Source organism: Lampetra planeri, chromosome 7, assembly GCF_965212315.1.
Source record: "Lampetra planeri chromosome 7, kcLamPlan1.2.h2, whole genome shotgun sequence".
Taxonomy (NCBI): domain Eukaryota; kingdom Metazoa; phylum Chordata; class Hyperoartia; order Petromyzontiformes; family Petromyzontidae; genus Lampetra; species Lampetra planeri.
This window is the reverse complement of record NC_136113.1, coordinates 12,225,093-12,250,378: the sequence shown is the minus strand read 5'-3', so window position 1 is coordinate 12,250,378 and position 25,286 is coordinate 12,225,093. Positions and strand designations below refer to the sequence as shown.

At 42.7% G+C, this 25,286-nt stretch overlaps 1 protein-coding gene across 1 annotated transcript in view; it reads left to right on the top strand.

The window, feature by feature from the left end:
• LOC144719998 (leukocyte tyrosine kinase receptor-like) overlaps positions 1–25,286 on the top strand; it is a 106,794-nt gene that overhangs the window by 11,882 nt on the left and 69,626 nt on the right. Inside the window, exon 2 of the mRNA XM_078596401.1 lies at positions 6,920–7,469. Coding sequence (XP_078452527.1) covers positions 6,934–7,469 — 536 coding nt within the window. The 5' untranslated portion in view covers positions 6,920–6,933. The remainder of the gene's footprint in view (positions 1–6,919; positions 7,470–25,286) is intronic.

Genomic DNA, 25,286 nt, shown 5'->3' with positions numbered 1-25,286 from the left:
CATGCCACGTGACGGAAGGGCACGCGTCCCCGATCTGGTGAGAACCCACCGAGAGTTGTCGCATGTCTCGGCGCTCAGGTGGACAATTGCGGTTCTGCACACATCTCCATGGGCGATGTGGTGGAAATTCCAACATCTCAGTGGTGGACAGCCACTTTAGACTTGCAACAAAATTATATTCACTGAAGGTGGTTGGCTCAGTCAACCGGTTGAACGCTATAAACCTGACTGCGCAACACAATGCTACCTAGTCAGAATTGCCCTGAAATAAATTGCTACTGCACATATTCACCAAAAGAGGTCGAGGTATGAAATGTACTAATTATTCGTTCTGAATATCAAGCAGCGCATTTGTTGTGCGACATCCGAGCCCAGAGAGAATTCAACCATTTGTTAAAATGAAGTGCGCCGACTGATTGCCATTAAAGCAATATGTGCAATAATTGATGTAACACGCTCTTCAGCACATACGGCTTGCCGGCTGAAAAATTGCCAATGTACCTTTCCCGAAGGCTCTTTTCCCATTCCCCAGAGAGAGGGGCAGAGGGCCTCGTCTATTGCATTTTCACTTTTTTTTCCTACAAGGTTTTTAAAATGTCGTACACAACCACATCCATGTAGGGTCGGGTTTGTTATGATTCACCCCCCACCATAACCAAGTGGGCGCCACAGTGGCGAGATGTTATCTACCTTGCCTGGTATGCAGGAGATCGTGGGTTCGATCCTTAACCCCGATTCCTGTGTATTTTAAGTTTGCATGTCCTCCCCGTGGTCGTGTGGATTTTTCTCCAGATTCTCCGTTTTTTTCCCCCTCCACATTGAAAAACATGCCTTAAGAGTATTTGGCTGCTATAAATGTCCATGTGATAAGGCACTTGGATTGATCTATTATTTGCGGCCGGGTCGCTTCTGAAAAAAAATTGAAATATAGCTCAGTGAGCCTCACCTGCTTAAATAAAGCATTTAGTTTAGATTCAATGAATTGTGCCGATTCATCTCTGGAATCATTTTCGAGTAATGAGACCCCCTTACACGGGGCTCCGTACTTGCGTCAGGACCAGTTTCTTTCGGTCGCCAACACACTCCAAAAAGTACTTGAAGTTGATTGGTCCACACCCGAGACAGCTTTCCTTAGAGCCTAGGCTGTCTCGGGTGTGGACCAGGACCAGGAAAGCTGTATCGGGTGTGGACCAATCAACTTCAAGGACAGTGCACATTATCAGAGTTATGTTTTTTGTTTGCATTATGACTGCAGGTATTGTGGTCTATGTAAATATGACTCCTTGTAAAAAAAGGTGTCAGTTTTGTTGCCAGATAGAAGGGTAAAAAAACAATTATAATATTTTTACTGGCAAATGAGGTTCCAATGGTGTAAATGCTTACCCCGAGCTCTCATATTCTGATGGTGCACTGTCTTTGAGTTGTGCGCCTTTTGGCGTCATCTGGTCCAACCCATGTGAGACTAGGCTCTAAGGAAAGCTGTCTCGGGTGTGGACCAATCAACTTCAATGACGGTGCACATTATCAGAGTTATGTTTTTTGTTTGCATTATGACTGCAGGTATTGTGGTCTATGTAAACATGACTCCTTTTTTAAAAAAGGTGTCAGTTTTGTTGCCAGATAGAAGGGTAAAAAAACAATTATCATATTTTTACTGGCAAATGAGGTTCCAATGGTGGAACAACTTCCTCGTTGGTCCTGTCTGTACTTCCCCGTCTGTCTCCTGACTCACGTCGTGTCTTGATTGCACTGTCTTGTTTGTTGTGCCGCACGTCTTGTTTGCTTTGTTTGTACCGACTCCGTCTCATTCGTTTGTTTTCTTGTTTGTTCTGTTGATCTCGTTCCACGTCTCACGTTTCTACCGTCTAATTTTGTTATGGTCACATTTGTATCGGTTGTCTTGTCCTTGTTTCGTCTGTTTCATGTGTGCCGACCGATTTCCACGACCTTATTTGTTCGTTTCATTTATTCTGCTTCATTGATTCTCTCTCTCTCTCATAGGTGCAAAAGAAGTGCACCGTACAGTACATACATCTATGCCTTTAATGTTTTATAGATGAGCACACCCAAAAACATTACATGACATCAGGGCCGGATTAAGGCACGGGGGCTTTAGGAGCTGCAGCCCAGGGGCCTCCGTCAGCTGGAGGGCCTCCAGAGATGAAGTGAAAAGTTATTTCACTTGTGAATGCTGAATTTGATTTGTTAGCCTTGTAAAAATAAAGTTAAAACATTCTTTAACTTTGTTTTCCTTTTGAAATATAACTGGAGGCCTCACGGTACCTGGAGGCCCAGGGGCCTACACAATCTTAATCCGGCCCTGCATGACATACCACAGTGAGGGAGACGTTTTTACTTGTGAATTTCGTTGAGTAATGTCAAACTGGTTACTTTTTATGGCCAAGACAGCAGCCGAGGCTGGCCATTCTGTCATAAACTGGTAAAATATTTCGTTCCAGAATAGTGTTCTAGGGCAGGATGTGGCATTCTGGATTCGCTGGATTGTAAAATAGCACAATTGGAAAAAAGTAAACTTTCAACGAAGCAACACTCTTTTCGGAAGAAAAAACTTGTACCGTGATTTGTTTACCTTTCTTGTACTTTGAACTACTATCATGTTTTTGTACTGTTTGTTGTTGTAACGTTCTTACCCCGTGCCCCGACTGGAGATCTATGAAAACGAGCTTTATAGCTCATCGGATTCCTCCAGCATGAATACATATTCTGATTCTGAAAAAAAAAGTTCTGATATTGCTCTATACATTCTGCTGTAACGACTGACTGTGCATTCCTTCCTCATCAGTAAGCCCCGCCGCCCATATCGGGCTGTCACATATTTGGCTCTATTTTTATTTCCCTTTCCTCCCATTGTACGTCAACACAAATAACGCAGAAGGAATCAGATAGCAATGCCGGCAGCCTATCTTAACAAGCTTGAAATCACACACCACAGTGGATTCACAAAAAGAGAGGCATATTCCATTTATCGATAATGACAGCGACCGTACCCTTTTGCTGCTCGTGCGATGGTGTGTTTGTCAAAAGAGAAAGCATCTCTCTGAACTGGATTGTTTCAAATGGCCCATTCGTTTATACCTTTGTAAACAGTAAACTACATCTCTCCGTGTACATCGGACATTCTTTACCATTGTTGCACATCCACTGAAATTCCAGTATTGGAGCCATCACTCTTTTACTCAATCTCTTGCCATCTCTGCCTCTCGCGCGCACACACGGCACACGATAAAAGAACGGAATGAAAAATCCAATTGATATTCCTTATGTACCCTTGCTCCCTGACGATGCCCTGTCATACAGTGTTCTCAGAAACACCATGGCAACAACGTGGCCTGCAACAACAAAAAAATGGCCTGCTTTTTTCCCCTTTCCCCAATACCTATAGTGGAATAGGTTTTTTTTTGCCTATGCAGTCTGATGTTTCTGCAAAACGTTGAAAGGCTAACTGCATCCCATAATGGCGGTCATCACAGGATTCTGCTACCATCAGCCACTGGTGGGAATAAATGCGTTGTTGTAATCAGATTACAATAGTCAGTTGCCGGCAATCTCATTGTTACTGTCCTCCAGTTTCGGTGAGAAATCAGATTACATTCATATCAGATTAACGTTACTGAAGATGGTACCGAGTGATTGCGGTTTGCGATGAGACTAGTTCATCTTGAAAAATGTGAAAAGTGACGCCAAACCACTGTAGATATATGATCGTGTAAGCAGCTTAGTTCACCGGACAGCAGCCGCCAATGCTTATGCCTCACACCTCCAAAGACGGCTGGTTGCAGAGCTGCTTTTTATTATGTTAATTAATTATACGTTTTAATTAGAAGTAAATCTTTAAATAATCGAGACAGGTGCTCACTTGACTAGCGATCAAAAGCCTCAGTTCCTGCTTGGGGGATGATTTAGCCCATCATCTCTGCAGCGTTAGTCAATTAGAATGTGCAGACGTCGCTCGCGAAGAACGATTGCATGCGCTCCTGAAAAGCAGCGAATTGCGCTCTATGAAGCCGAGTTTCCCATAGACATACATGTTATCAGGGGGGAGGGCGTGCGTTTCCAAAAATTTTAGTGTAATTTCACTTAATTCTTTTAGCCCTGACTTTACCAGAGGTGGGACAAAGTCATTGTTATGCAAGTCCAAGTCGAGTCGCAAGTCATCAAATTCATGACTCGAGTCTGACTCGAGTCCAAGTCACATGACTCGAGTCCACATCTCATAGGTGGGACAAAGTCATTGTTATGCAAGTCCAAGTCGAGTCGCAAGTCATCAAATTCATGACTCGAGTCTGACTCGAGTCCAAGTCACATGACTCGAGTCCACACCTCTGGACTTTACAATATATGTATACATTTAACACGTAATAATGATACTATTAACATTACAAAAATTACTTAATAAGGAGTTTAAATAACAGCGAATGAGAATTAATATTTTAAAGATTACTAACTCAGAAAGATTACTCAATAAGGAGTAACTTCTGGGCAGCAGCAGCACGCACGATGCTCTAAGATGGCAGCGCCCAGCCCGTTATATGACGCGGTGACACCATCAAAAATACAGATTATTTTTTACTTCGAATTTTTATAATAGATTTTTTTTTATATGTAATTAAAAAAAAAATCTTGCACCCGTAACTGCAAAAAGCTTCGCGTGACGTATGATCCCTAAAAGGTGAATCGCGTAACTGCAAATTCTCTCGACTAGGGGGTGCTTTTTGCGCAAGGGACGCCTTTACATACAAGATTATTTCATAGGAAGTCACCAGTGGGTGTCCTGTGGTGGTTGTTTTCGACAGTTGAAATATTAAATTGCGTAGAAAAAATAAAACACAATCAGATAAGCTGCTATTCACCGGGGAATTTGTCCACGAATTACTTTGTATAATATATTGATAATTATTGTAAGCGATAATAATTTGGCAGTTCTTTTCAAGACACCGCTGGAATGAAGAAGGCCTTCGCACGCCTTGCGGTCGTGGAGGCTTGTTTGACTATAATTCATCAGTCGGCGTGGGTTGGTGATATCGGTCACCACTCGCGTTTGCCATGACCAGGAATCCGACTCGAGTTCATAATGCACTAACTAATGCACCACCACTGTACCCCTAAAATAACCATCCATAATTATCACGTCATAGTAATTGAATATGTCTAAGGGCTCGCGTGGTGTTTGTAGACCCACTTTTCTGCAAATTATTGGTGAAAAAATGGCCAATTTGGCAGAAAATATCCACTATTCAGCCATTTTCAACACCAACCATTGATATAAAATGCCGAACTGTGAGCTTACACATCAGGCCCTAAATGTATAAACAAATAAGTTATGAAATCAGTATATTAAACATGAAAAATTATTGAAGACCAATGGAATACTGAACAAAATCTGCGCATTCATATCCCAGGTTTATTTTTTGGAGGAACATGCACAACTGTAATATTAACGGTCGCCACTCTGACCACAATTGTAAATATTGTACATCGTGGGTTTGTGCAATAACGTTGAAACATGATGCATTGACTCTGGAGGCCCATGCCTCCTTACCTTATTACGGCTGAAGCGCCGCGTGACGCACAGACATGAGCCTGCACGATTTTTCAGCAGCGTTTTTTTTATTACTTTGTGATTAACGGCTGTCTGATACTCATCTCAATTGATTGGTAAGTACCTCCTGGTTTGAGGAAATTCCCCCTTTTGTAGTTGCTGCATTTATTCTATTCCAAAGTAAAAACAAGTATTTTAGTAAGCTGCACGCTTACTAGAATAATAGAGTACAGAAAGTAGGTATGTGTACGTATGGATCTGTTTGCACCTTTTAGGGCTATTCCCTTCCGTGTGTGGGTTTCCTGTCTGTATACGCCCATGGTTTCCTGCCATGTGAAAAACACTCATTCAAAAAAAGTTTTGGAATCAGTGGAGTTTATTTTGTTGCTAGATAAATCACATCATCTACAGCATCAGAAGCAGCAGCTGGTGTCTTCATCATCATCACCAATATTTACATCTTCACCTAAATAAATAAAAATTGTCTCCGAGTACATCTATTTCACCACACAAGATCCCCTTTCTGAGAGAAAAATGACACTCAAAATTCGTGGCGGTTTTTCCACCGTAATTTTGTGGAGTGGGGGAGGAATCACAAATTGGCAAGCGTGTCGAGCAGAAGAGGACACCACACCCTCTTAGCATTCTCTTCAGAGATCACGCCCCTAAATATTGATTGACACAATTTTGCAATTTCTGGCACTGCCCTAGCACTGCCCTGACCCGTAATCCCATCCACATTGGCCCATTTCACCGGTGTGGAATGAGGTGTGATGGAATCTGCTCCTCCACTGCTGAGACCAGTCCATGCTAAATTCCAAAATGTGGAATGAGGCACAGTTTCTGGAAAAAATGGCAATTGTTTTGTTAAAACACGAAATTTATCAGGTCCACGTGAGTTCAAACTCCACTTTGGAGTCGACTCTGCCCATCATGAATCTGGGATGAATGAAACGAGTACCACTTTGTTAGAAGCCAACTCCGGAGAGGTTGACAATTACGAAATGAATGTCACATTTGCACAACTGCCTCGTGACGGCCAATGGAGATACGTTTTGGGAAATGGACACTTTTGTACTTTCATGATTGATGCAGACAGCAAAGTATATTCAGATCCCAGAAAAGAATGTCTCATTGTAGATAAACTTGGAAAACGTCTCATAAGCCCTACCCAATATCCTTGAAGGGCCTGTCTTAAACAATACACCGTACTCATTTTAGGCTGGGGAACGAGTGGTTTGCCGTCGGTGCCTATGCAGTATATATGATTGTGATCATGATCTATGAACTGCAGTTCTCATTGCCATCATTGTGTCTCTGTTTTTGTGTGTCTGTCTGACAAAAATAAAAAAAAATAAGGCCGCTTCCTGCTGATGGACTTCACCCGGGCGTCATTACCCAATGCGTCCGTCCTGCTGCTCAGCCCCGAGTTAAACCTCGGTGCGGCCTCCGAGGCCACCTCGGTGGGCCACCCTCAGGCTGCTGCAGGAGCTCCTTCTGGAACTGCGGGAGGTCCTGCTGGTGCTGCAGCAGACCATCCTCCTGCTGCTGCTGCTGCGGCGAGAGGCAACACTGCTGCAGCGAGCGTGGGCGATGAAGGCGGCGGTGGATGCCTACTGCTGCAGTTTGCCGTGCGCCTCACTTGCAGCCACAACCATTGTGGTCAACTCACCATGTCCGTGCGGCAGCCCGCGCGGGAAGTCCAGGGAGGTGGCGAGGAAGAGGAGGAAGAGGAGGAGGAAAAGGAGGAAGATGACAACGACGATGACGACGATGACGACGATGACGACGATGACGAAAATGACAGCGGGGTTAGGAAAGAGGATCGGCGGCGGACGGAGGAGCAAAAGGAGTTCAAGGAGGGGGAGGCCCAGTCTGTGCCCGTGCACATGTCGTCACACAGCTCCGGGTGAGTGTTACCAGCATCACCTCCCTGCAAGCACCGTAAACTCCCAGGGATTCACGTTCACGTGTTAACGAATGTGTTTTTTGTGTGTGAAAACATAACGACATGTCCGCTACCAATGAGGTGCAAATGGCTGAAGTGAATATGGTGATGTGTGTCTGCCATCTGATCAAGATGCGAAAATAGTTCCAATGGTGAAAATGGAACAACATTTTTTTTAAATGGATAAACAAGATGGGTGGGGTTGAGGTTATGTATTTAAGTGTGAACCTCTTTTGCACCGTACGTAGCCAATTGCGCTAATCGGAGGCTCAGGAAAATATTAAGGGTAGAGCTGGCATGAGGAGTGAACTTTGGACTGACCGCTGTCCACCCACCACAGTTAGCCAAATGGCAGGTTGCGTGTGTGGGTACTCCCACTTCTTCCAAGATGTCTGGCCGGCATGGGCAAACATATTACGATACCCACGAGTGGAGGAGCTTTTGCCAAAAGTAGCGCGAGCAAGACATTGCACGGCTGCACCTTCACATCTTTAGGGATAAGACTACAGTCTGGTTGGCTAGTGTACTCTCTTCTAACAGTGCATGGTAGGGAAGCGGTAGTGTAGCGGTTAGTGCACTACGAACCCGGCGACCCGAGGTCGATTCCCGCTCACGGTCAACACCAGTGACAATTATCTGAACAAGTCCTGGGCCTCCCCTAGGTCGACCCAGCCTCAAATGAGTACCTGGTGCGGTGTGTAGTAAACATGACCACTGGGGAGACAAAGGTGGTCGGGCATGGTGCTGGCAACCCACACCTTCGTGTACCATGCCGGCCTTCATAGGCGCTCGCTAACAGAACTTGCACCAACAGTCTGTGAAGGTCATTAGGGGGAATCTTTGTTTTTGTTTGCTTGTGTCCCACGCTCTGGGCGGGAATGGGCAGAGATCTCTGCATGGGCAGAGATTGATGAGTTCCTAGAATGCATGAGCGGCGCTTGCACTTGCAATGGCAGTGCCTCCATTGTTTGACAAGTTCACTTCCCTCATGCACATTCCGCAAGCATTGCGAATGTTCTTTTTGAAATGGAACCAGCCTCTGATTTTTCATTACTCGAGGCCTTAGTAGTAACCGAATGTAATCCTGCAATTGGTATTGTAAAACTAGCTTCATCCGACTACTTGCCTGCTTTCTTCAAATTAACTTATTGCGTTGACATCCTCAGAACGTATTTTCTGATTATTAGTACTCACGGTAATAATTCCCAAAGAAGGATGAGGGTGTTGTTGCTGTTGGTCACGGCGCCTGTATGACCAAACAACAACACGTTACATTTGCAAGGTGCTCATATCGCAAGAAACATCTCAGGAGTGCATACCTCACCACACTCGAAAGGTGGCTGGGATAAGACCTGTTCAGATATCACTCGTCACTAAATATGAGCTGTGACCTGGACACGAACCAGTACTCTGGTACTATTATTATATCCTTTCAATACAGAGTTGGAGAAGAATTACTGTTGACAGGTAATTATAAATAAATCATGATGTGGCAATTAACACATTTAAATATAATATTGTAGTTAGTGCCTCACACTTCTTTTTTGTTGAGTTCCATTCCTAGTGTTTTTAGTCCCGTTTCCCTTTGAGTTGATCGCCTCTACCCGTACAGTCGAACTTGTGGGTTTCCTTCTTTGCGACTTCCACGTGCAAAAAATATTTAGTCCACAATCCAAAATAAGAACCCTCCTGAAAAGCGGTCCTTGAGACTCAGTGAGGCTTTCCCGGGTACTTAGATCATGTTATTTTTCACGCTGCATGATGTTGCTTCCATGCCCCTGTCCAGCCTTTCCTTTAAACGTCAACGGCCGGTGACACGAAAAGGATCCTTAACACATTCGTGTGCGGCCGAAAGGATATCCAGAGGCAGTGTTGCCAGTTTTAATTCGGCTTGCGAGGTGGCGGTCACCAAAGGCACCTCGCCACCTTTTATTTCCCGTTCGTGTTTCACGAAGGCGACATTCAATTGCGCTCTTAAAAGTGATCAATCTTCCCTATTTCCCTGCTGGGGTCAGCAGGTATGGTGGCTGGGCTGGGTCTTTCACCCCTGCTTGCTGCGTGGTAATTACATATTCCAATGTGACCCATGGGAATTTTTCCTTTCGTGTTTTTCATGTTCTCAGTTTAATATATATTCAGAGTTAACGCCAATATTTATGGATTGAAGTAAAAAGTATTTTTTACTGCATATGTATAATTGACTCTATTGTGTGTTTGTTGAACTTCTTTTGCACCGTACGTAGCCAACCGCCCGAATTGCAGGTGCAGATTGAATTGAAATCAATTATTATGCTCACAAAATACGCGTCAAATAGTGTGTGAGAGAAATCAATAAATGTATGCAAATTATCTGATAATGTTAAACACAGGCTAACAGAATTAAGAAAATAAAAAAACCCAACACAAACAAGATGGCAAAAATGAGACAAACATTATTATTGAATCACAACCTCAAGTGTGAGATTAGGGAATTAATCATTTGCATGCATAGAATAGACCGTGGCTGCAGATATTACAATTCAATTCACAAATAGATTCTTTGAACTTTAGAATGTGGATCGATAGTTCTTGCAGCTGGATTAATCAATTCTAGCATCGATTCTTATGATTGGTGGAGAATCATTGCAGTGGCTGTGCAATTCAGAGCTTTGTAGACAAAGGTTGGTGGATCACACAACGATTTTTGAGACTCACAAAATCTCTGGATTGCAAGATGGCCAGGAAAAGCACAGCAAATACTGTAGATTATTTTGTGCAGATATTTGAGTGTTATCCCCTCGTATGCATGTATTTTCTCCGGGTACTCCTAAACCACATTGTGTAATTAAGTAATGAATTATTACTATGCCGTGCGATACATTAACGTCAATCCCAGTCACTTGGGATCGGATTTAAAAAAAAAAAACTAAATCCAATCGGATCTATATAATTACAGATATGATCCGAACATTTTTTTTAAAATATTTATTCCTAACAAACTGATCCACGTGTTTGCGTTAAAAATCCCCGAACCATGCACTGTCAGTTGGCTGCTAGCTGCCGACTAGATGGCAAGGGCAGGGTTGTTATCGATAAATTCAGGGTAAAAACTCAATGCACTCACGTGAATTTTTTTTCGCACGAATCACCCAGGTAACTGTTGTTTTGCAAGCACAGCTGCTAAGCCCGCTGTGCATTGTAGGCACAATCTTTGTTCGCCAGACAGGCAGGAGAGATGCAATTGCCTTTATTAACGAGACAGGTTTGCAATGCACAAGGCCATCAAATGTCAAAGTCAAGGTGTCTTCTTACTTAAATGAGAAATGAGGTGGTTGCTCATCTGTGACGGTTAGCCCTAAGGCAGGGGTGGAAATGTTTCCACATGCCTCTGGCAGACCTCAGTCTCTCCCAAACGCAATCACTGTTGGGCTTTCCACAGAAGTGCCATCAACACTGGAGGGATTATAACACGAGTCTGTGGCGATGATAATTCAGCAAAGGAAAAAAAAGAGCCTGAAATAGGGTTATAATTGGCCTCATGTTACCAGGGCTTAACTCAATTACCCAAATAAAGGTGAAGAGGTGCCACATGTGGAGCATGACATTTTATAATGAATGGTATCATTTGCATCTGATTACTGAACCATTATTGGTGTTATGAGCTGATTCGGATACAGTGGCCTACAGAAAAAGGCATCATTGTGAGCTTAACGTTAAATCCCCTCTCAAGTGTGAGTACTGAAAATTGGCCCTGTCATCTTCAAAATGTGAATCTACGAGGGTAGTGTTGTGGGTATAGCGGCCAACAGGGTCAAGTTCAGAATCAGAATCTTTATTTGAGGCTGGAGGAATCCGATGAGCTATAAAGTTATTTTTCACAGACGTCCGGTAGGGGTGGGTCAGAAAGTTAAAACGACAAACAATACAAAAAACCGATAGCAGTTAGTAGTATATCTTCCCTCCAAGGTCAGGAAAATGAATACCACTTCATGGTCGTTGTTTGCAGAAAATGATTCTTGCCGTCGGGATTTGTTTTATCGTAGGCCCATTGATCAGCAAAGGAGACGACTGCTGGTCTATTGTTAATTTTAATGTGAGGGCACTTTGAATTTGCCCTATAGTGTAGGAAAGGAAAATGTGGTCTCAGTAAAACATTAACACCTTTTAATTGCTTGTTTATTGTATTGTCTTGAAACTATACCGCAGTGTTTATTATTGTACAAGTAGATTTTTTTTTCATTCAAGCATAGTAGAAAGTCTTCCATAGCAAGGTGACTAAGGAAAGTGACAGCTATGGTGCAATAATGCTTTCTGTGAAGGCCTCGGTTTAATAGGGAAGGGGCCCGTGCTCTATAACAGAAGTGCACGTGCGCTAATAATCATTTTAGATTAATGCCGTGTTGGTCACGTGTTTTTTTTTAGCAATGCATCATCGCGTTGGTCATTATAGGCTTGTGAAGTAGGTAGGGCCCAGGAACCGTTCCGATATCACTCTCCCGTGATGTTTGCCATGGCCGAGAAACAAACACAGGTCACCATATTCTTCGGTTTTTTTCGGTAAAGTCACGTAGGTAAAATTTTTTAAAATTAATAAAGTAAAATAAAAAATAAAATAAAAATCACGACGTTTCGGAGGCAACACAAGCTTCCGTCTCCGAAACGTCGTGATTTTTATTTTATTTTTTATTTTACTTTATTAAATTTTTTTTACCTACGTGACTTTACCGAAAAAACCTAAGAATATGAATCCTTGCAGTCACGAAAGCTTCAAATCTAGAACAGGTCACCATGTTGATAGCGCAGTGCACAAACCACTGATCCACCCCACGTTGTTTGACCACTGGTACGTCTACATCGTTAAATATGGGTTTACCATCCATGGGCTTGGTTCAGAGTTAGAATATACCCAATTTTTGGCATGAAAAGCAGAGCAGCTCAGGCTATCGGAGAGCCATGAACAGCATTGTGAGTTACTGCCATCTGCGTGAGATGAAGCTCACGTCGTCACATTGTAATCCTCTCGTTATATGAACGACCAAGAAATTAATTGAAAAGCATAACAAATAATTACTCTCGATTCATAAGTCCATAAACCCGTGTTAAAATCAACATGTCGGCTTTCGCGACCGATTTCATCCATGGATGAAATGATGGATGATAAAAATAAACATTATGAACATTTGAAGGCAATAAAATAAACACTGCGGTAAACATTGTGTGAGCGAACAATGTGCAGCAAATAGCTGAGGCTTGCAGCGAGCGACGCTTTTGGTGTCTGTCTCTGATCTGTGACAGCAGTGGCCACCGTCTATAATAGAGGGTTTGTTTGGGGTTAGATCGCGTAAATATAAAAGTGTCATTAAACCCGCCACCACCCGACACAGCCAATTAGTAAGGTTTGTCACGTAAGCAGAGCGTGCCCATTCTTCACGAGTACATCATTGGCATGTTCTGTTTACGTGACAAACCCTATTAATTGGGTGTGTCGGGTGGTGACGGGTTTAACGACACACTTACGCGATCTAACCCCCAAAAAAACATGCATTGTGGATGATATTGCTCGCGATAGCCTACGTGTTAAAGTGGCCACTGTTTTCATTTAATTTATAGCCGCACATTGTACGTACACAATTCACTGTATTGCACACGCACATTGCATTGTGTGCGAGCGTGGCTGTGTGTGTCAGATAAAAGACAGGGTAGGGAGCGGCTGTACACAGGTTGTCGTGAGCGCATTGCGTCACGAACCGCGGCACGGTGCCCGCTCACGACCAACAAACAATCAGTGACGTATATCCGAACTGGTCTTGAGCCTCTCCTAGGTTGGCTCAGCCTTAAATTAGTATCGAGTATGGTTTGGAACCGGCCCTACCCTCCCCCGTGTTTGCCTTCAGCAGTGCTCGCAAACGGCACTTTGCCGCAACAGTCTGTTAAAGGCTATACGGGGGATCTTTGTCTTTTGTGTTCCGTGTGTGAGAATGATGTGTTTGCGCGCGCGCGCGCGTGTTTAAAGAGTTAGTGCCCCAGCTGGGTGAAAAATGCGAATGCACGGTGAGTGAAAGGCCTCGAGCGCAATGTATTCGACTTGACAGTCCTGTCCAGTATTGCACTTAGGTGGGGTCAACTGCGTTCTGCGATAGGAACAGATAGCGGGGTTTGTCCTCGTTCTGTCGACTTATCATCGGCGTCCAAATAGGACCCGAGAAAGCGCTTTGAAAAGCCACAAAATAAAAACGTCTACATTCATCGACAATTTCTTTGCTTCCGAATTTTAGGCATTAAATTGAATATATATTTGTATTAAAATATATCTATAATTATGAGCATAGACTCGACTACATTTGTGCCAAGTTTCAGCTTTCTGGCTCTTCTAAAACATCGTTAGAATTTGGAACAGTCACTCTTGCCACCCAGTCACGACTGGCTTTTTCTATATACACTCTGGTGGGTTTTCAATATACTTTGTGATCTTTTCATCGCAGAATGCCATTGTGTGACGTGAATATCTTTCACCGTACCACATTCAGTTATTGAACTCCATGAATATGATTAAATAACAATGTTCGGCTAGATACCATTACAATGGTGACGATGTGATGATAGAAGTTCAAAATGGCAGTGATAAGAAGACATGCTCGAGACCTGTTGGGCGTGTAATATTGGGGCCAACGTAATTGTACAGCCCCTTTTGTCAACCCACCGCTGTAACCAAGGCCACCCCTCGCCGTGCTGGTCATTGGTATTGTTTGATCATACTTCATCACAGTGGTGAGTTGGGGGTGAAGGTATCACTCGTCACTGATGTTGTCCATGGCCATTAATTGAACTCGGGTTACCAGCCTCATATGGGTTAACCCATTATGCCACAAGTTCCCCAACACAAATAAAGTAGTTACTCTTCAAAGCAACGGATTGCATCAGACACAAATTTAGAGACTGTAACATCCTTTACTCAGCGGCGGCGTGAACTGCTGGAGAAGAGATCATTCATTGTGACAAACCATCACGTTATGCTGCTGAATATAAATCAGGGCGCAACCGCACATTGCAAGTACGCTCACATGGGATTTTCAGATGCGGTCGTCGAGAAATATATGGAATGTGAATTACTGCGCCCATCAAAGCACGGCACGAGCACCTGGTGGGTTCCCATTTGGAGGGTCATGCCTCGCCAATCTTACCAGCATCTCGTCATTGATAATGATTCATTGTCGTCAGGCAATCTGTGCCACCATCATCAGGACATGGCGGGTCATAGTCGGTCACCGAGTCAAAATTCAAAGTCCAGGGCAAAGTGTCTTCACGTTTTACGTCGGGTGATCCTCATCTCCGTTGGCAGTCTATGGAAAGTAGTGGCAGTTCCACATTCCTATGGCGAGGACCGTGCTCTCCGTGAGATGGCTAATTTTGACTTGCCACGCTGAGAGAAGAGATTACTCCCTCGTGCTAATATTCAGAATGGTAGTGTATGTGATCCTGTGGTCATGCAAAGTCGGCATAATGAGATGCTATAGTTTTATGAAAGACCAAGGGCTCAGGGCAAGCACAAGCCATATGACCTAATCTTCCAATTAGTGTGCAAAGCCACCAACCTACAACTTGCAGTTTATGCTTAAGCTAACAACACCGGTGGAGACACTTTTTTACTCACACTCTTTGGTTCTTTCGGTAAAGTCACGTAGATGAAAAAAAAATAAAAATAACTCAATTAAATCACGACGTTTCGGAGGCAACGCAAGCCTCCGTCATCAGGTAGAACAGCCACAGCAAAATTACTGTATTGAGTAGTAAAATTTTCATCTACGCGACTTTACCGAAAGGACCAAAGAGTATGGATCCTTGCAGCCACGAAAACTTCAAATCTAGAACGTTTTTACTCATCGCATGTGCCAGCTTTTTCCGTTTCTGGGACTTGTGCCGAAGCCTTAAGATATCAAACCGCTTCACGAACCTTGTTGAACCTGCTGTGGCCGATTTATGACGGGTGTATAGTCGTGGGCATTTTGGGGCAACGGCCTTTCTTCGTGGCAACAACCATCTTCACGTATATGCTCTGTAAAAAGGGCCATTGCCCGAACTGTTGCCCGTTATGTTTTACCTTGAAGGCAGTGAAATTAACGAATGAGTCGAGGTGTTTTTTTTTTATGGGAATCGAAGCTTTGCTTCTAAAGATTCCTCTATCGTAGCAGCCGGGGGAATTTTTGTTTTTACCATTTTGAAGTCATTAGATAAATAATCCATTTGGAAATCTCGCAGAGTAGTGACACCCATGTGACGGAGAATGGCTCCGAAAGAGACTTTTACAGTCTATACTTCTCACTAAATATCCATCGTATGGCCTTTGTACCCTTTACACAGTAGGGGGTCGCACTTTCCCATATACTATGCTATGAGATCTGTGATATGCACTACGACCAAAACCGATTGCTGCCATCTCATTGGCAGTTCCTGAATATAACAAATGGCATTTTTAGTTAAATGGCAACCGTAATGGAGAAAACGGTTCAGCGATGATCTTGGCTCTAGCGCACGTGCACATCTGATGAAAGTCATCGCTGCTATTTGTGCCCCGTTTGTGCCCCAGGCCAATACGCTTGATCAGGGTGAACTATTCTGGAAGGTAATGGGCAGGGAAGAGAATAAATGTCAGGTAGCACTGTGTCTGGAGCCCTAGGAACGTCAAGAGTTAAAATGCCTGTTGGTAGCCAAGTCAGCCGATCATCCTTCTACGGTTGATAAATGAATACCGCTTTGGAGAGAATTCAACCGTGACTACCTCTAGAGTGACTGATCTGCACCGTGGACATGTGTCCACTACTTGCTCAATGTCCACTACTGGTTCAGTATAATGGAGGTGACCATCATCCTCCTGCATGATGGATCACAGAGATAGTTTCACTCGATGTTAGGATGCAGGTAAGTTGATTACATGAACTGGTGAATAAAATCTGATACTTGTCTTGCTGTGGCTCTCTTGACATTGTTTCAAAATAATCCAGAGTGTTCACATTTGTTGGCAGCAGCACAAAGCTGGTGGAGAAGATTAGCCTCTCCAGAGGACAACCACAGTTAACTTCCCACTAAATGGTACTCATTTTATCGAATGCACATGGCTGAGAGGCTGAGTTGACCACCGAGTGGTATTAAAATTCACGACATTGCGATTTTGAGTTGACCGCTATGACCACAGTGCCACCCCGTCCAGATGGACAGGGACACATTTAATTTTCAACAGGCCATTGCAAGGTGACTAAGGGCCCATGAAAAACAAGTGAAAATGGGCAGGTAGAGGTAAGGGTAAATTAATAAATAACTTAAATACAATGCGGAAGGAATACACTGTGCATCGCATAATTTCCACCAAGCTGCTTTGATCGTCTCGCAGCGGAATTCCGCTCTTTGAGACATTTATTTATCCTTGCACCACGAATCTTTCTCATCAGCAAACTTCAAAGAGGTGCTGGAACACGGGAGGAGGAGGAGGAGGGGGGGATGCAGAAGGTCATGGTAATGATGAACTATTGCCCATTTATTTTTGAATTCCCAAATAGTAAATGCATCTTTCTATATTTGATTGAGGCCTGGGCCAATGCTTAAAATTCCAAATTTCTATGGCAACAAAAGCAAATTATCCATATGTGGTTGAGCAATGGACTGCTAGGTTATTGCCCACCAAACTCATTTCCCAAGTGACTCTTTTAAATATTGAAAGTGTATAAGGCACATTGTAACTGTGAGTCGTAGTTTAATTTATTTTGGTGAGGCATGTCGTTAAAATATCATTAAGATAGCATACCGCAATATACGTATTATACCAATGTCTTATCTGCTTCTAGTATGACATTAGTTTAGTATGTTACCATTAAAAAAATTAAATAACTGCATATTTTAAATTACGCATCCATACGTGCGGGTAACAGACCAAATGGTCTAGAGATAAAGACTCAAATAAATTATTATTTCTCAAGATTGGTCAGATCATTTGTGGCCAAATTCCAACTATGAAACCTAAAAGTGTTTCCTTGCTAAAATTGGGCAGTGCTCATCTCCATCGGTGGCTTCAAGCCGTGGCAAAAATTCTACATTCTTATGGACGCGGCCCAGTTTTCTCGATAGGTCAACCGCTGTTGGCGACTCCCAATGTGGCGCTCATATAATAGAACATCAAAATAGTTCTCAGTTCTAAATTTCACATGGGATGATATTTCCTTCTTTTTTTATTCTGAAGGATTACATAATGATATGTTAAACGTTCCATTGAATTCCACAGCTGTTATACCATGGAGACATGTTGCACGTCCAATTAGCACGGTTGGCTACGTACGGTTCGAAAAAATGTAAACATACATACATGTCTCCCTGCCTTGGAAATGTGGATTTTCCACCACCATCTCACTCCTAAAGATGAACTGAATCTATCACTCCATCTCCGCAGTGGCCATTATTTTTTATAATTTAGTTTCAGACAGTTCGAATTCTGGGGTTAAGGTTGTGACATATACATGTGTCGACCTATAAACGATTTTGTCCACAGAGTTTGTAATTTGTTTTATTCTACGGAAATACAACACACACTGTTGCAAAGTGGAAATGAAAGACCCAATGGGTGCAAGTGTGCAACACTTTGTAGTTTTAATGTATTAATCTCTGAACACTTTTACAAATTACAAGAATCAAAGTTAGAACCAACTGCACCATAGCCATTATTTATTTTAACTCTAAACAAGTTGTCATATCTCAGTCTGAGCGAGCGAGAGAGAGAGAAGAAAGTGTTCAATGTGCAAGGATCGCATTGTCCTAGCGTTGTTAATATTCTCGCTCCGTTCGTTTCCCCCACGACATTTCGCCTTTGCTAACGTGCCAAGGCTGCCTGGCAACACCTTGTCTCAGAAAAAAAATCTCAGGCTTCGTGCAACGAACAAGACTTAGTAGCACTCATTGACAATATTAGAAGCAGCTGGCCTTCACAGCCAAGCCTGTGAACCAGACTCTTGTACGGTGAGAGACCATGACGTAGTCTTTGCAACTAATCTGGAGATTTATTTTAATTGTGCATCATTGATTTGTTTGAAAGCCTTTCATTACCATCATTTGTTGTTGTTTTCTTATTGATAGTTTTTCTGCTTTATTCTGTTATTGCAAAGTAAATGCCTGTTTAAGGCTGATGCAAGAACTCACTTGACTTTTGATTTGGGAAAATAATGACATTGCACACTGCGTATACTAATGTCCTTTAGTTATGCTTATCAAATGCCAGCATAGTAGTCAACAGTGTTCATACTATGGTCCCTTGCCATACGAATTTAGAATTCCCACCGCTGGCTCAGGCTCACCAAAGTGATTTCGGTAGATTCAGAGTGCAGTCGTGCAAACCAACGTATCACCACTCTCCATCCCGTGTAATTTCAAGTCTCATACATCTGTGGCACATGTAAGCATAATTTACATCTAACTGAAGCATGATATTATCGTCTGTGTAAAATCAAGTAATGGCTATTAAACTGAACGCTCTTGAGAATTAAACATTTCCAGAAAGACATGAAAAATTTTAAGGTTTGATTTTCTTCTGTCATGTGACGATGCACCCACAAGACCACGGAAGATTTTTTTTTCATATCTATGGGCTTGTGACATAATTTTTATGAGCACCTGAAGTCTCTTTGGTTATGTACAGGGATTTTGGTCATTCCTATCTCGTTTGCACCCTTGGCAAGATCGTTGGAGATGCGTCTTTGCTGTGAGCAAGGAAAGCTGCCTCTGTCACAAGCCACTTCTTAAGTAGTAACTGTTAAACACCGAGTGCTGATGCCTTGCAATGTATGCCCCCCCCAACGAAGGGGTAAATGGAGCACAGTTTGTTTTCTTGGTAACAACGGCACGTCACAATCACTGCCTCAGCTCAGTGCCACCCAATTGGAATGGCTGGAGGTGGCAGCCAGGGGGATTTTGTGGGTGCTCACGATGAGTGCTAATGAGTGCTGTATGCTAATTAAACAAAGAGCAGCCTTAGGCTTAACCTCTTAGCACCACTCTTGCCTAATGGCACAGTATTGACTGCAGACAACTCCCACCCGCCCCCCCCCCTTTAATTAAACATCGACTTTATGTTGGTAAAAGTTAACCTTATTTACCGTTTTTGAAAAGAAATAGACAACTATAAACCGTCCCTGTGCGTGCGTGTAAGGATAATGGTCTCAGGATGAGACACTCAGTGTCGTGGGGGTCATATACCGGATCCACCACACGTGGCGACCTGCTAATCGAGTCAACTGTGGCATTCCCATTTGTACTGCTGGGTGGATTTTGGGCCAGCGTGCAAGAGTAGACCAAAGTGCCCTCCCTAGGGACACTCTAGATCTCCCACTAGAGGAGGCCCTGCTGCCACCAGCGGCACGAGCAATCAGTTGCAGGGCTGCACCTTTACCCGTGTTGCCTTTTACATTGGATCCAGCGATAAGTACCCTGTTGAATAATATATGAACGTATTTGAACTAGAATTGACAAGCTGTAAAATCGTATACGAAGTATATATAACTTACTTGAGCAAATTGGTAATGTATAAATAAGTAGCACATTTTAATGAAAGCATCTCTCTGTTCGGATAAGTCTTGGGTGATACTCATCTGCATTGGTCACCCTAAGCCAGTTGTCAGAATTTCCTATTATTATGGCATTGGCCGGTTCATTCGTAGGACATCCACTTTTCAATAAATCATAATTATATTTACTACTGATAACAATGAATAATAATGATGTATTTATCCAGAAAAGCATCACGAAGTGCTTAGATTTTTCAGGAGAGTCCTGCATTAGGATGCTGTCCTAGAGAGAGAGAGAGACTGGCCTCCACCATGGGAATGTGGAATTTTCACCACTGACTTAGGTTCACTCAAAGAGAGGACACCTTGACCTTTCACCTTCGTCATAAATACCATAATTATGAACTAAATTATTTTTTTAGTGACTTGCTTAACTTCCTTCTATCTCACTCTCACATCCTTTATTGTATTTTTTGTTGTTGATGTAATTTGCGGACCCGCCCTTAATGGACATCTTTGAAAAAAAGCTTTGTAGCTCATCAGATTCCTCCGGTATAAATGTTCTGATTCCGATTCATCTGGGCTCCCACCCAAGGTGCCTCCATACAAACGAGGTTAGATTGTGGGGAGGGGGGGGGGTGCACGCTTACACAAGCAGATTCACCTCCCTGAAATTGTTCCTGTCACATTGCATTTCGCCCACAATATGTCTTAATGCGTTACTGGTCATCGATGTGTAACCAAATGTACATATTTATCACAATAAAGGCACGGAGAGAGACAGTTGAGCATTTGAAATGTTAGTAAGACTCGCACTCCCATTAATACTGCAGCCCAGGCTTTAGACGGTTTAGCGAAAAGTGGGGTTTGGCAGTTCTTAGGGCTTAGCTCAGAGATCTCAGAGTTCTTTATCGAAATTGAATATTAAAGCCAAAGTCACAAGAGCATGAAGAAGTGTTGCACGAGGGCAGGTCACAATCAGAATATTACAAGTTCAAATCCCAGGCATGGGTTCAAACTCAGCTCATAATTATTCCTCCGGCATCCATAAAATTCTAAAAAACACTTTTTGAAAAGTTACATTTGTTGTTCTATAGATGAATAAATCCCCAGACATAGGAACTTGCGATTTCCACCACTGACTTGGAGATTAGAAATGATAACTTGCATCATGCTCATTTAAGATACGAGACCGATTATTTTCCCTTCAGTACGAGAGCTCTTTTTACTACCACAGGCACTCACCTGCATCCGAACAAGAAAATCCAAGTGTTGATTACTACAGTACCAGGTCTCTCTTACCATTTGGATCACACCTGTTTCTATAGAAAGGGGTTCATTAATCCCCTGGCGCGTTGAAGCGTCCAGGTTCTGTCAAGCCACAATGAGCTTTTGATGGCAATCCCTTCCCTTGCTAAAAAGATCAAATATGCAATGCCTTTTATTTCGGTCCCACTTGCTTGTTGAATGTATAAGTACGGCAGCGATATGAATGGAGACCTAAATTAGCAGAAAATGCAAGATAGATTTGCTTTGCGAGTTGCAAGGAAGACTGCAGCAGTGTGACTGGGGAGACAGTTTCTGTGATGCAAAGATAATGGCAGATCGTTTGTAAGTGTTTTTTTTCCCAAGAAGATGTTGTGAACAAGCTAGCAAGCCAGTCCACCTGGTGAGGCTCCGCATCATGTCGAAAAATTCTGATGTAGGGTTAAATAATACTTCACTTTGTCAATCCACTGCTGGACGAAGGCCTCCCTGCACTCCATGTGTGGGTTGGCAAAGCGATACTACTAACCAGTAACGTTAGCTGTGGGCAGGAATTAAATTTAGGTCACCGAGTTCTTCGCGCTATGCACGAATGACAAATATTCTGAGAACAATTTAAATTATTGCTATGATTCTGCCCCCATATTGCAGTGTTACCAAGGTAGAAAACTGACAGGTAGGGGATGAAGCATCCCCTTCATGTGTCATCTTCAAGATGGCGATATTTAAATTAGGATTTGGCCTATTATATTTTTGCCTTTATTGAAAAAAAAACAATGACACCGTATATGATATAACCTAATGTATATTCATATCGTGTGGAATGTGCCATATCTAAGAATCTAACCGAGGTTGAGCCTGGATAGTACATGGATAGGTGACCATCATGCATGCGGGGTTAGCGTGGTAAAGTATGGTCAAATAACTACCATGACCAACGGGGTATGAGGACAGTCCGTCATCCAGCAGTGGATTGACACAAGGGCTGTGCATGTGCAATTTCTGAATAGAAAACGGCAGCGTGTAACACTGACTGCGTGGCGGCACAGTAATCCGGTGATATCTGGCTCCTCTTGGCATGCGATTAATGATCGAGACCGTGGCGCCAGCGGCAATGGTGATGGTGCTTTTCGTTTCACGGGTATCGCAGAGCGAGCAATGATAATGAGCACCAGTGCACGCGTGCCACTGTGACGCACACACGTTAGCACCGATGCCTAGTTGAAGTAAATATATGAATGGCAGAATGAATAAATTACTTACACAATGTGGCCAGAGGTGAATTTGTGAATCTGTGAAGTAGGTTTAAAATAATAATGAATCATACTTCTGAGTATGTTTTATTTATTGTTCCGTAGATTCACAGCTTCTTTGGTATATATAGATTGACAATATATACACTATATGTGTCGTTGTCGTCGTTAGAATTTCCAGCTGGATGGTTCCGTAGTGGAGCAATTGACTCACAATCTGAAGCGATTGCGAGTTCAAATTTGGTGCCACGGTGGCGAGATGTTAACTACCTCGCCTGGTAGGCAGGAGGTCGTGGGATCGATCCCGACCCTGACGCCTGCTGTATATTTGGAGTTTGCGTGTCTCTCTCTCCCCGTGGTCGCGTGGATTTTTCTCCGGGTCCTCCGGTTTTTCACTCCACATTTATAATGAACATTACATGTTTAGAGAATGTAGCTGTTATCAATTTCCATGTGATAAGCCATTTCGTTGAGTTATAATTTGTGTTAAGGTCGCTTCTGAAAAATAGCTATATAGCTCAGTGGGCTTTACCTGGCAAAATAAATAAATAGTTTAGTTTAATTCTTGATCAGGGTTCGATCTAGCCGATCATCCTTTCAGGATTAATTAACCGAGCACCACTCGTCTTGGGGAAGTCACCGGTGGTTGCCCTTTGAAGATTAACTAACATCAGAGGAATAGAAAACGTTCACCACTGGATCAGAGTGGCCGGTGGGAACGAAAGCTGGCCGATGATTATTTGAACAAGGAGACATTTTGACCCTTTTTGCGTGATGCTATCTAAAATCGGGTAACTTCTTCCAAAGTTGAGAAATCAATGGTGCTTGTCCTAAGGAGTGATTTGCTACCTAAAAAAAGTAACGTGGAATTTTCACCATCGTCCAATGGCCCCCAGTGGAGATGAGTACGGTCAAATTTTTGAACGAGTGGAAACGTTTCATTAATTGCACTATTTAACATTTATATTCTTGGTTCTTTCGGTAAAGTCACGTAGAAGGGAAATAATAAAATAAAAAATATATAAAACACATTTTTTTTATATATATTGTTTTAAATGTATTATTTCCCTTCTACGTGACTTTACCGAAAGAACCAAGAATATGAATCCCTGCAGTCACGAAAGCTTTAAATAAAAATGTATTTAACATTTGTCAATTAAGGATCATTGTAGGGTACGTGCAATAATATATCACTGAACATTGATGGACAACCGTGTCAAAAAATGTGAAGCCTCCTATCTCTGCGATCTCATTCTCTGTCTCCCTCAACGGAGAGGGAGACGTGAGGATAATAGGGGAGGGAGATGTGGGTGGAGTCCCCTTCCCACACCTCCCTCCCCCTATCTGTTGGTGTTCCACAGGGCTGTGTTCTTGATTCACTTCTTCTCTCTCTACATTGTCCCTCTTAGGGCCCTCATCCAGAATAATGGCTTCTCCTTTCACTGATATACACTGATGATACTCAAGTTGCTTCATTAGCTCTGGTGAAGACTCGTGAAAAGATCTAATCCCCATCTCACTGCATATCCAGAGCCAGGCTAGTTTATGAGGTGCATTACTTCAGCCTCTGTCTCATTACTTCACCAAAGACAGTAATGTGTTTATTATTGTTATTATTACGTGTTGTTTTAATCATCGTAAAGGGAGAGTAGAATTACGTATTACCTTGTGTTATGAGAACGTACCCTTAAATTTTACCTTTAAAATAATGTGAATTATTTTTTGATTAATTAATTTTGGATCTATGAACCGTTCTTCAGGAACGCATCCTATTCATGAATCGAGGAATGCCCGTCGAAATGTGTGTGTAGGTTTGAAGTATGTCCCGATTCATGTCACTACTTCTCCGAAGAATTTCAAATTAAATTAAAGTATATGCTCAATTACGAAAAATAGCCAAGAGCACAATTGTGATAACATTTGTGAAATGTGTTTGTTTTTACCTTTATCCACACGCCGTGAAAATAACACAAGATAGTACAAACGCACACGCCTCCCAAGAGTAAACCATCGCCTCCGTAGCGGAGCACATTGTAAAGATTAATGGGAGCCACAAAAAATAAGCCTAGCTGTGTTCCTGCGAAATACGAACAATATCTGATCTCTAGGCAATGAGTCATCTGGTAAAACTGGACATCCACAAATATGCGTGAGATGGGGCAGGGATCCACAGAAGTGTGGCCAGATTGTGCGCATGCAATATGCAATTTGAATGCCAATCACTCAAGCCTCAGGACAACATTACTGATTCCCAGATGCATGTGAATATTACAGTGTATATATCATAATATTGCCATACATAATGCTCAGAAAGCATTCTGAAAATATTTTCACGTATATCTCTCTCTCTCATAATAAAATGCCATACTTGCTCATCATCATCATCATCACTCATGGTCTATTCACTGCTGGATGAAGGCCTCCCAAATGCAATCACCATTTTTCATAGTCGTGATGCCGCAATACATCTCACCCACGCACACGTGTTGATCTCATCGCTATAGTGGTTGTGCATTCTCTGCAGAACTCTCTCGATAATCATGCCTTCTGGTGATGTGTCCTGCCCAAGCCTACTTAGCAGCCAAAATTGATGTCTATGCTCTGCATTTGTTCTCTGATTCATATGCTCCTCTTTCGGTGCGCAATTCCCATCGTGCATTTCTCCACACTTTCTTGTCTGCTCTTCAGATTTCGTTTCCATTTTGTTTGTCAGTGTCCATGATTGAAATGTTCTCCTCTCG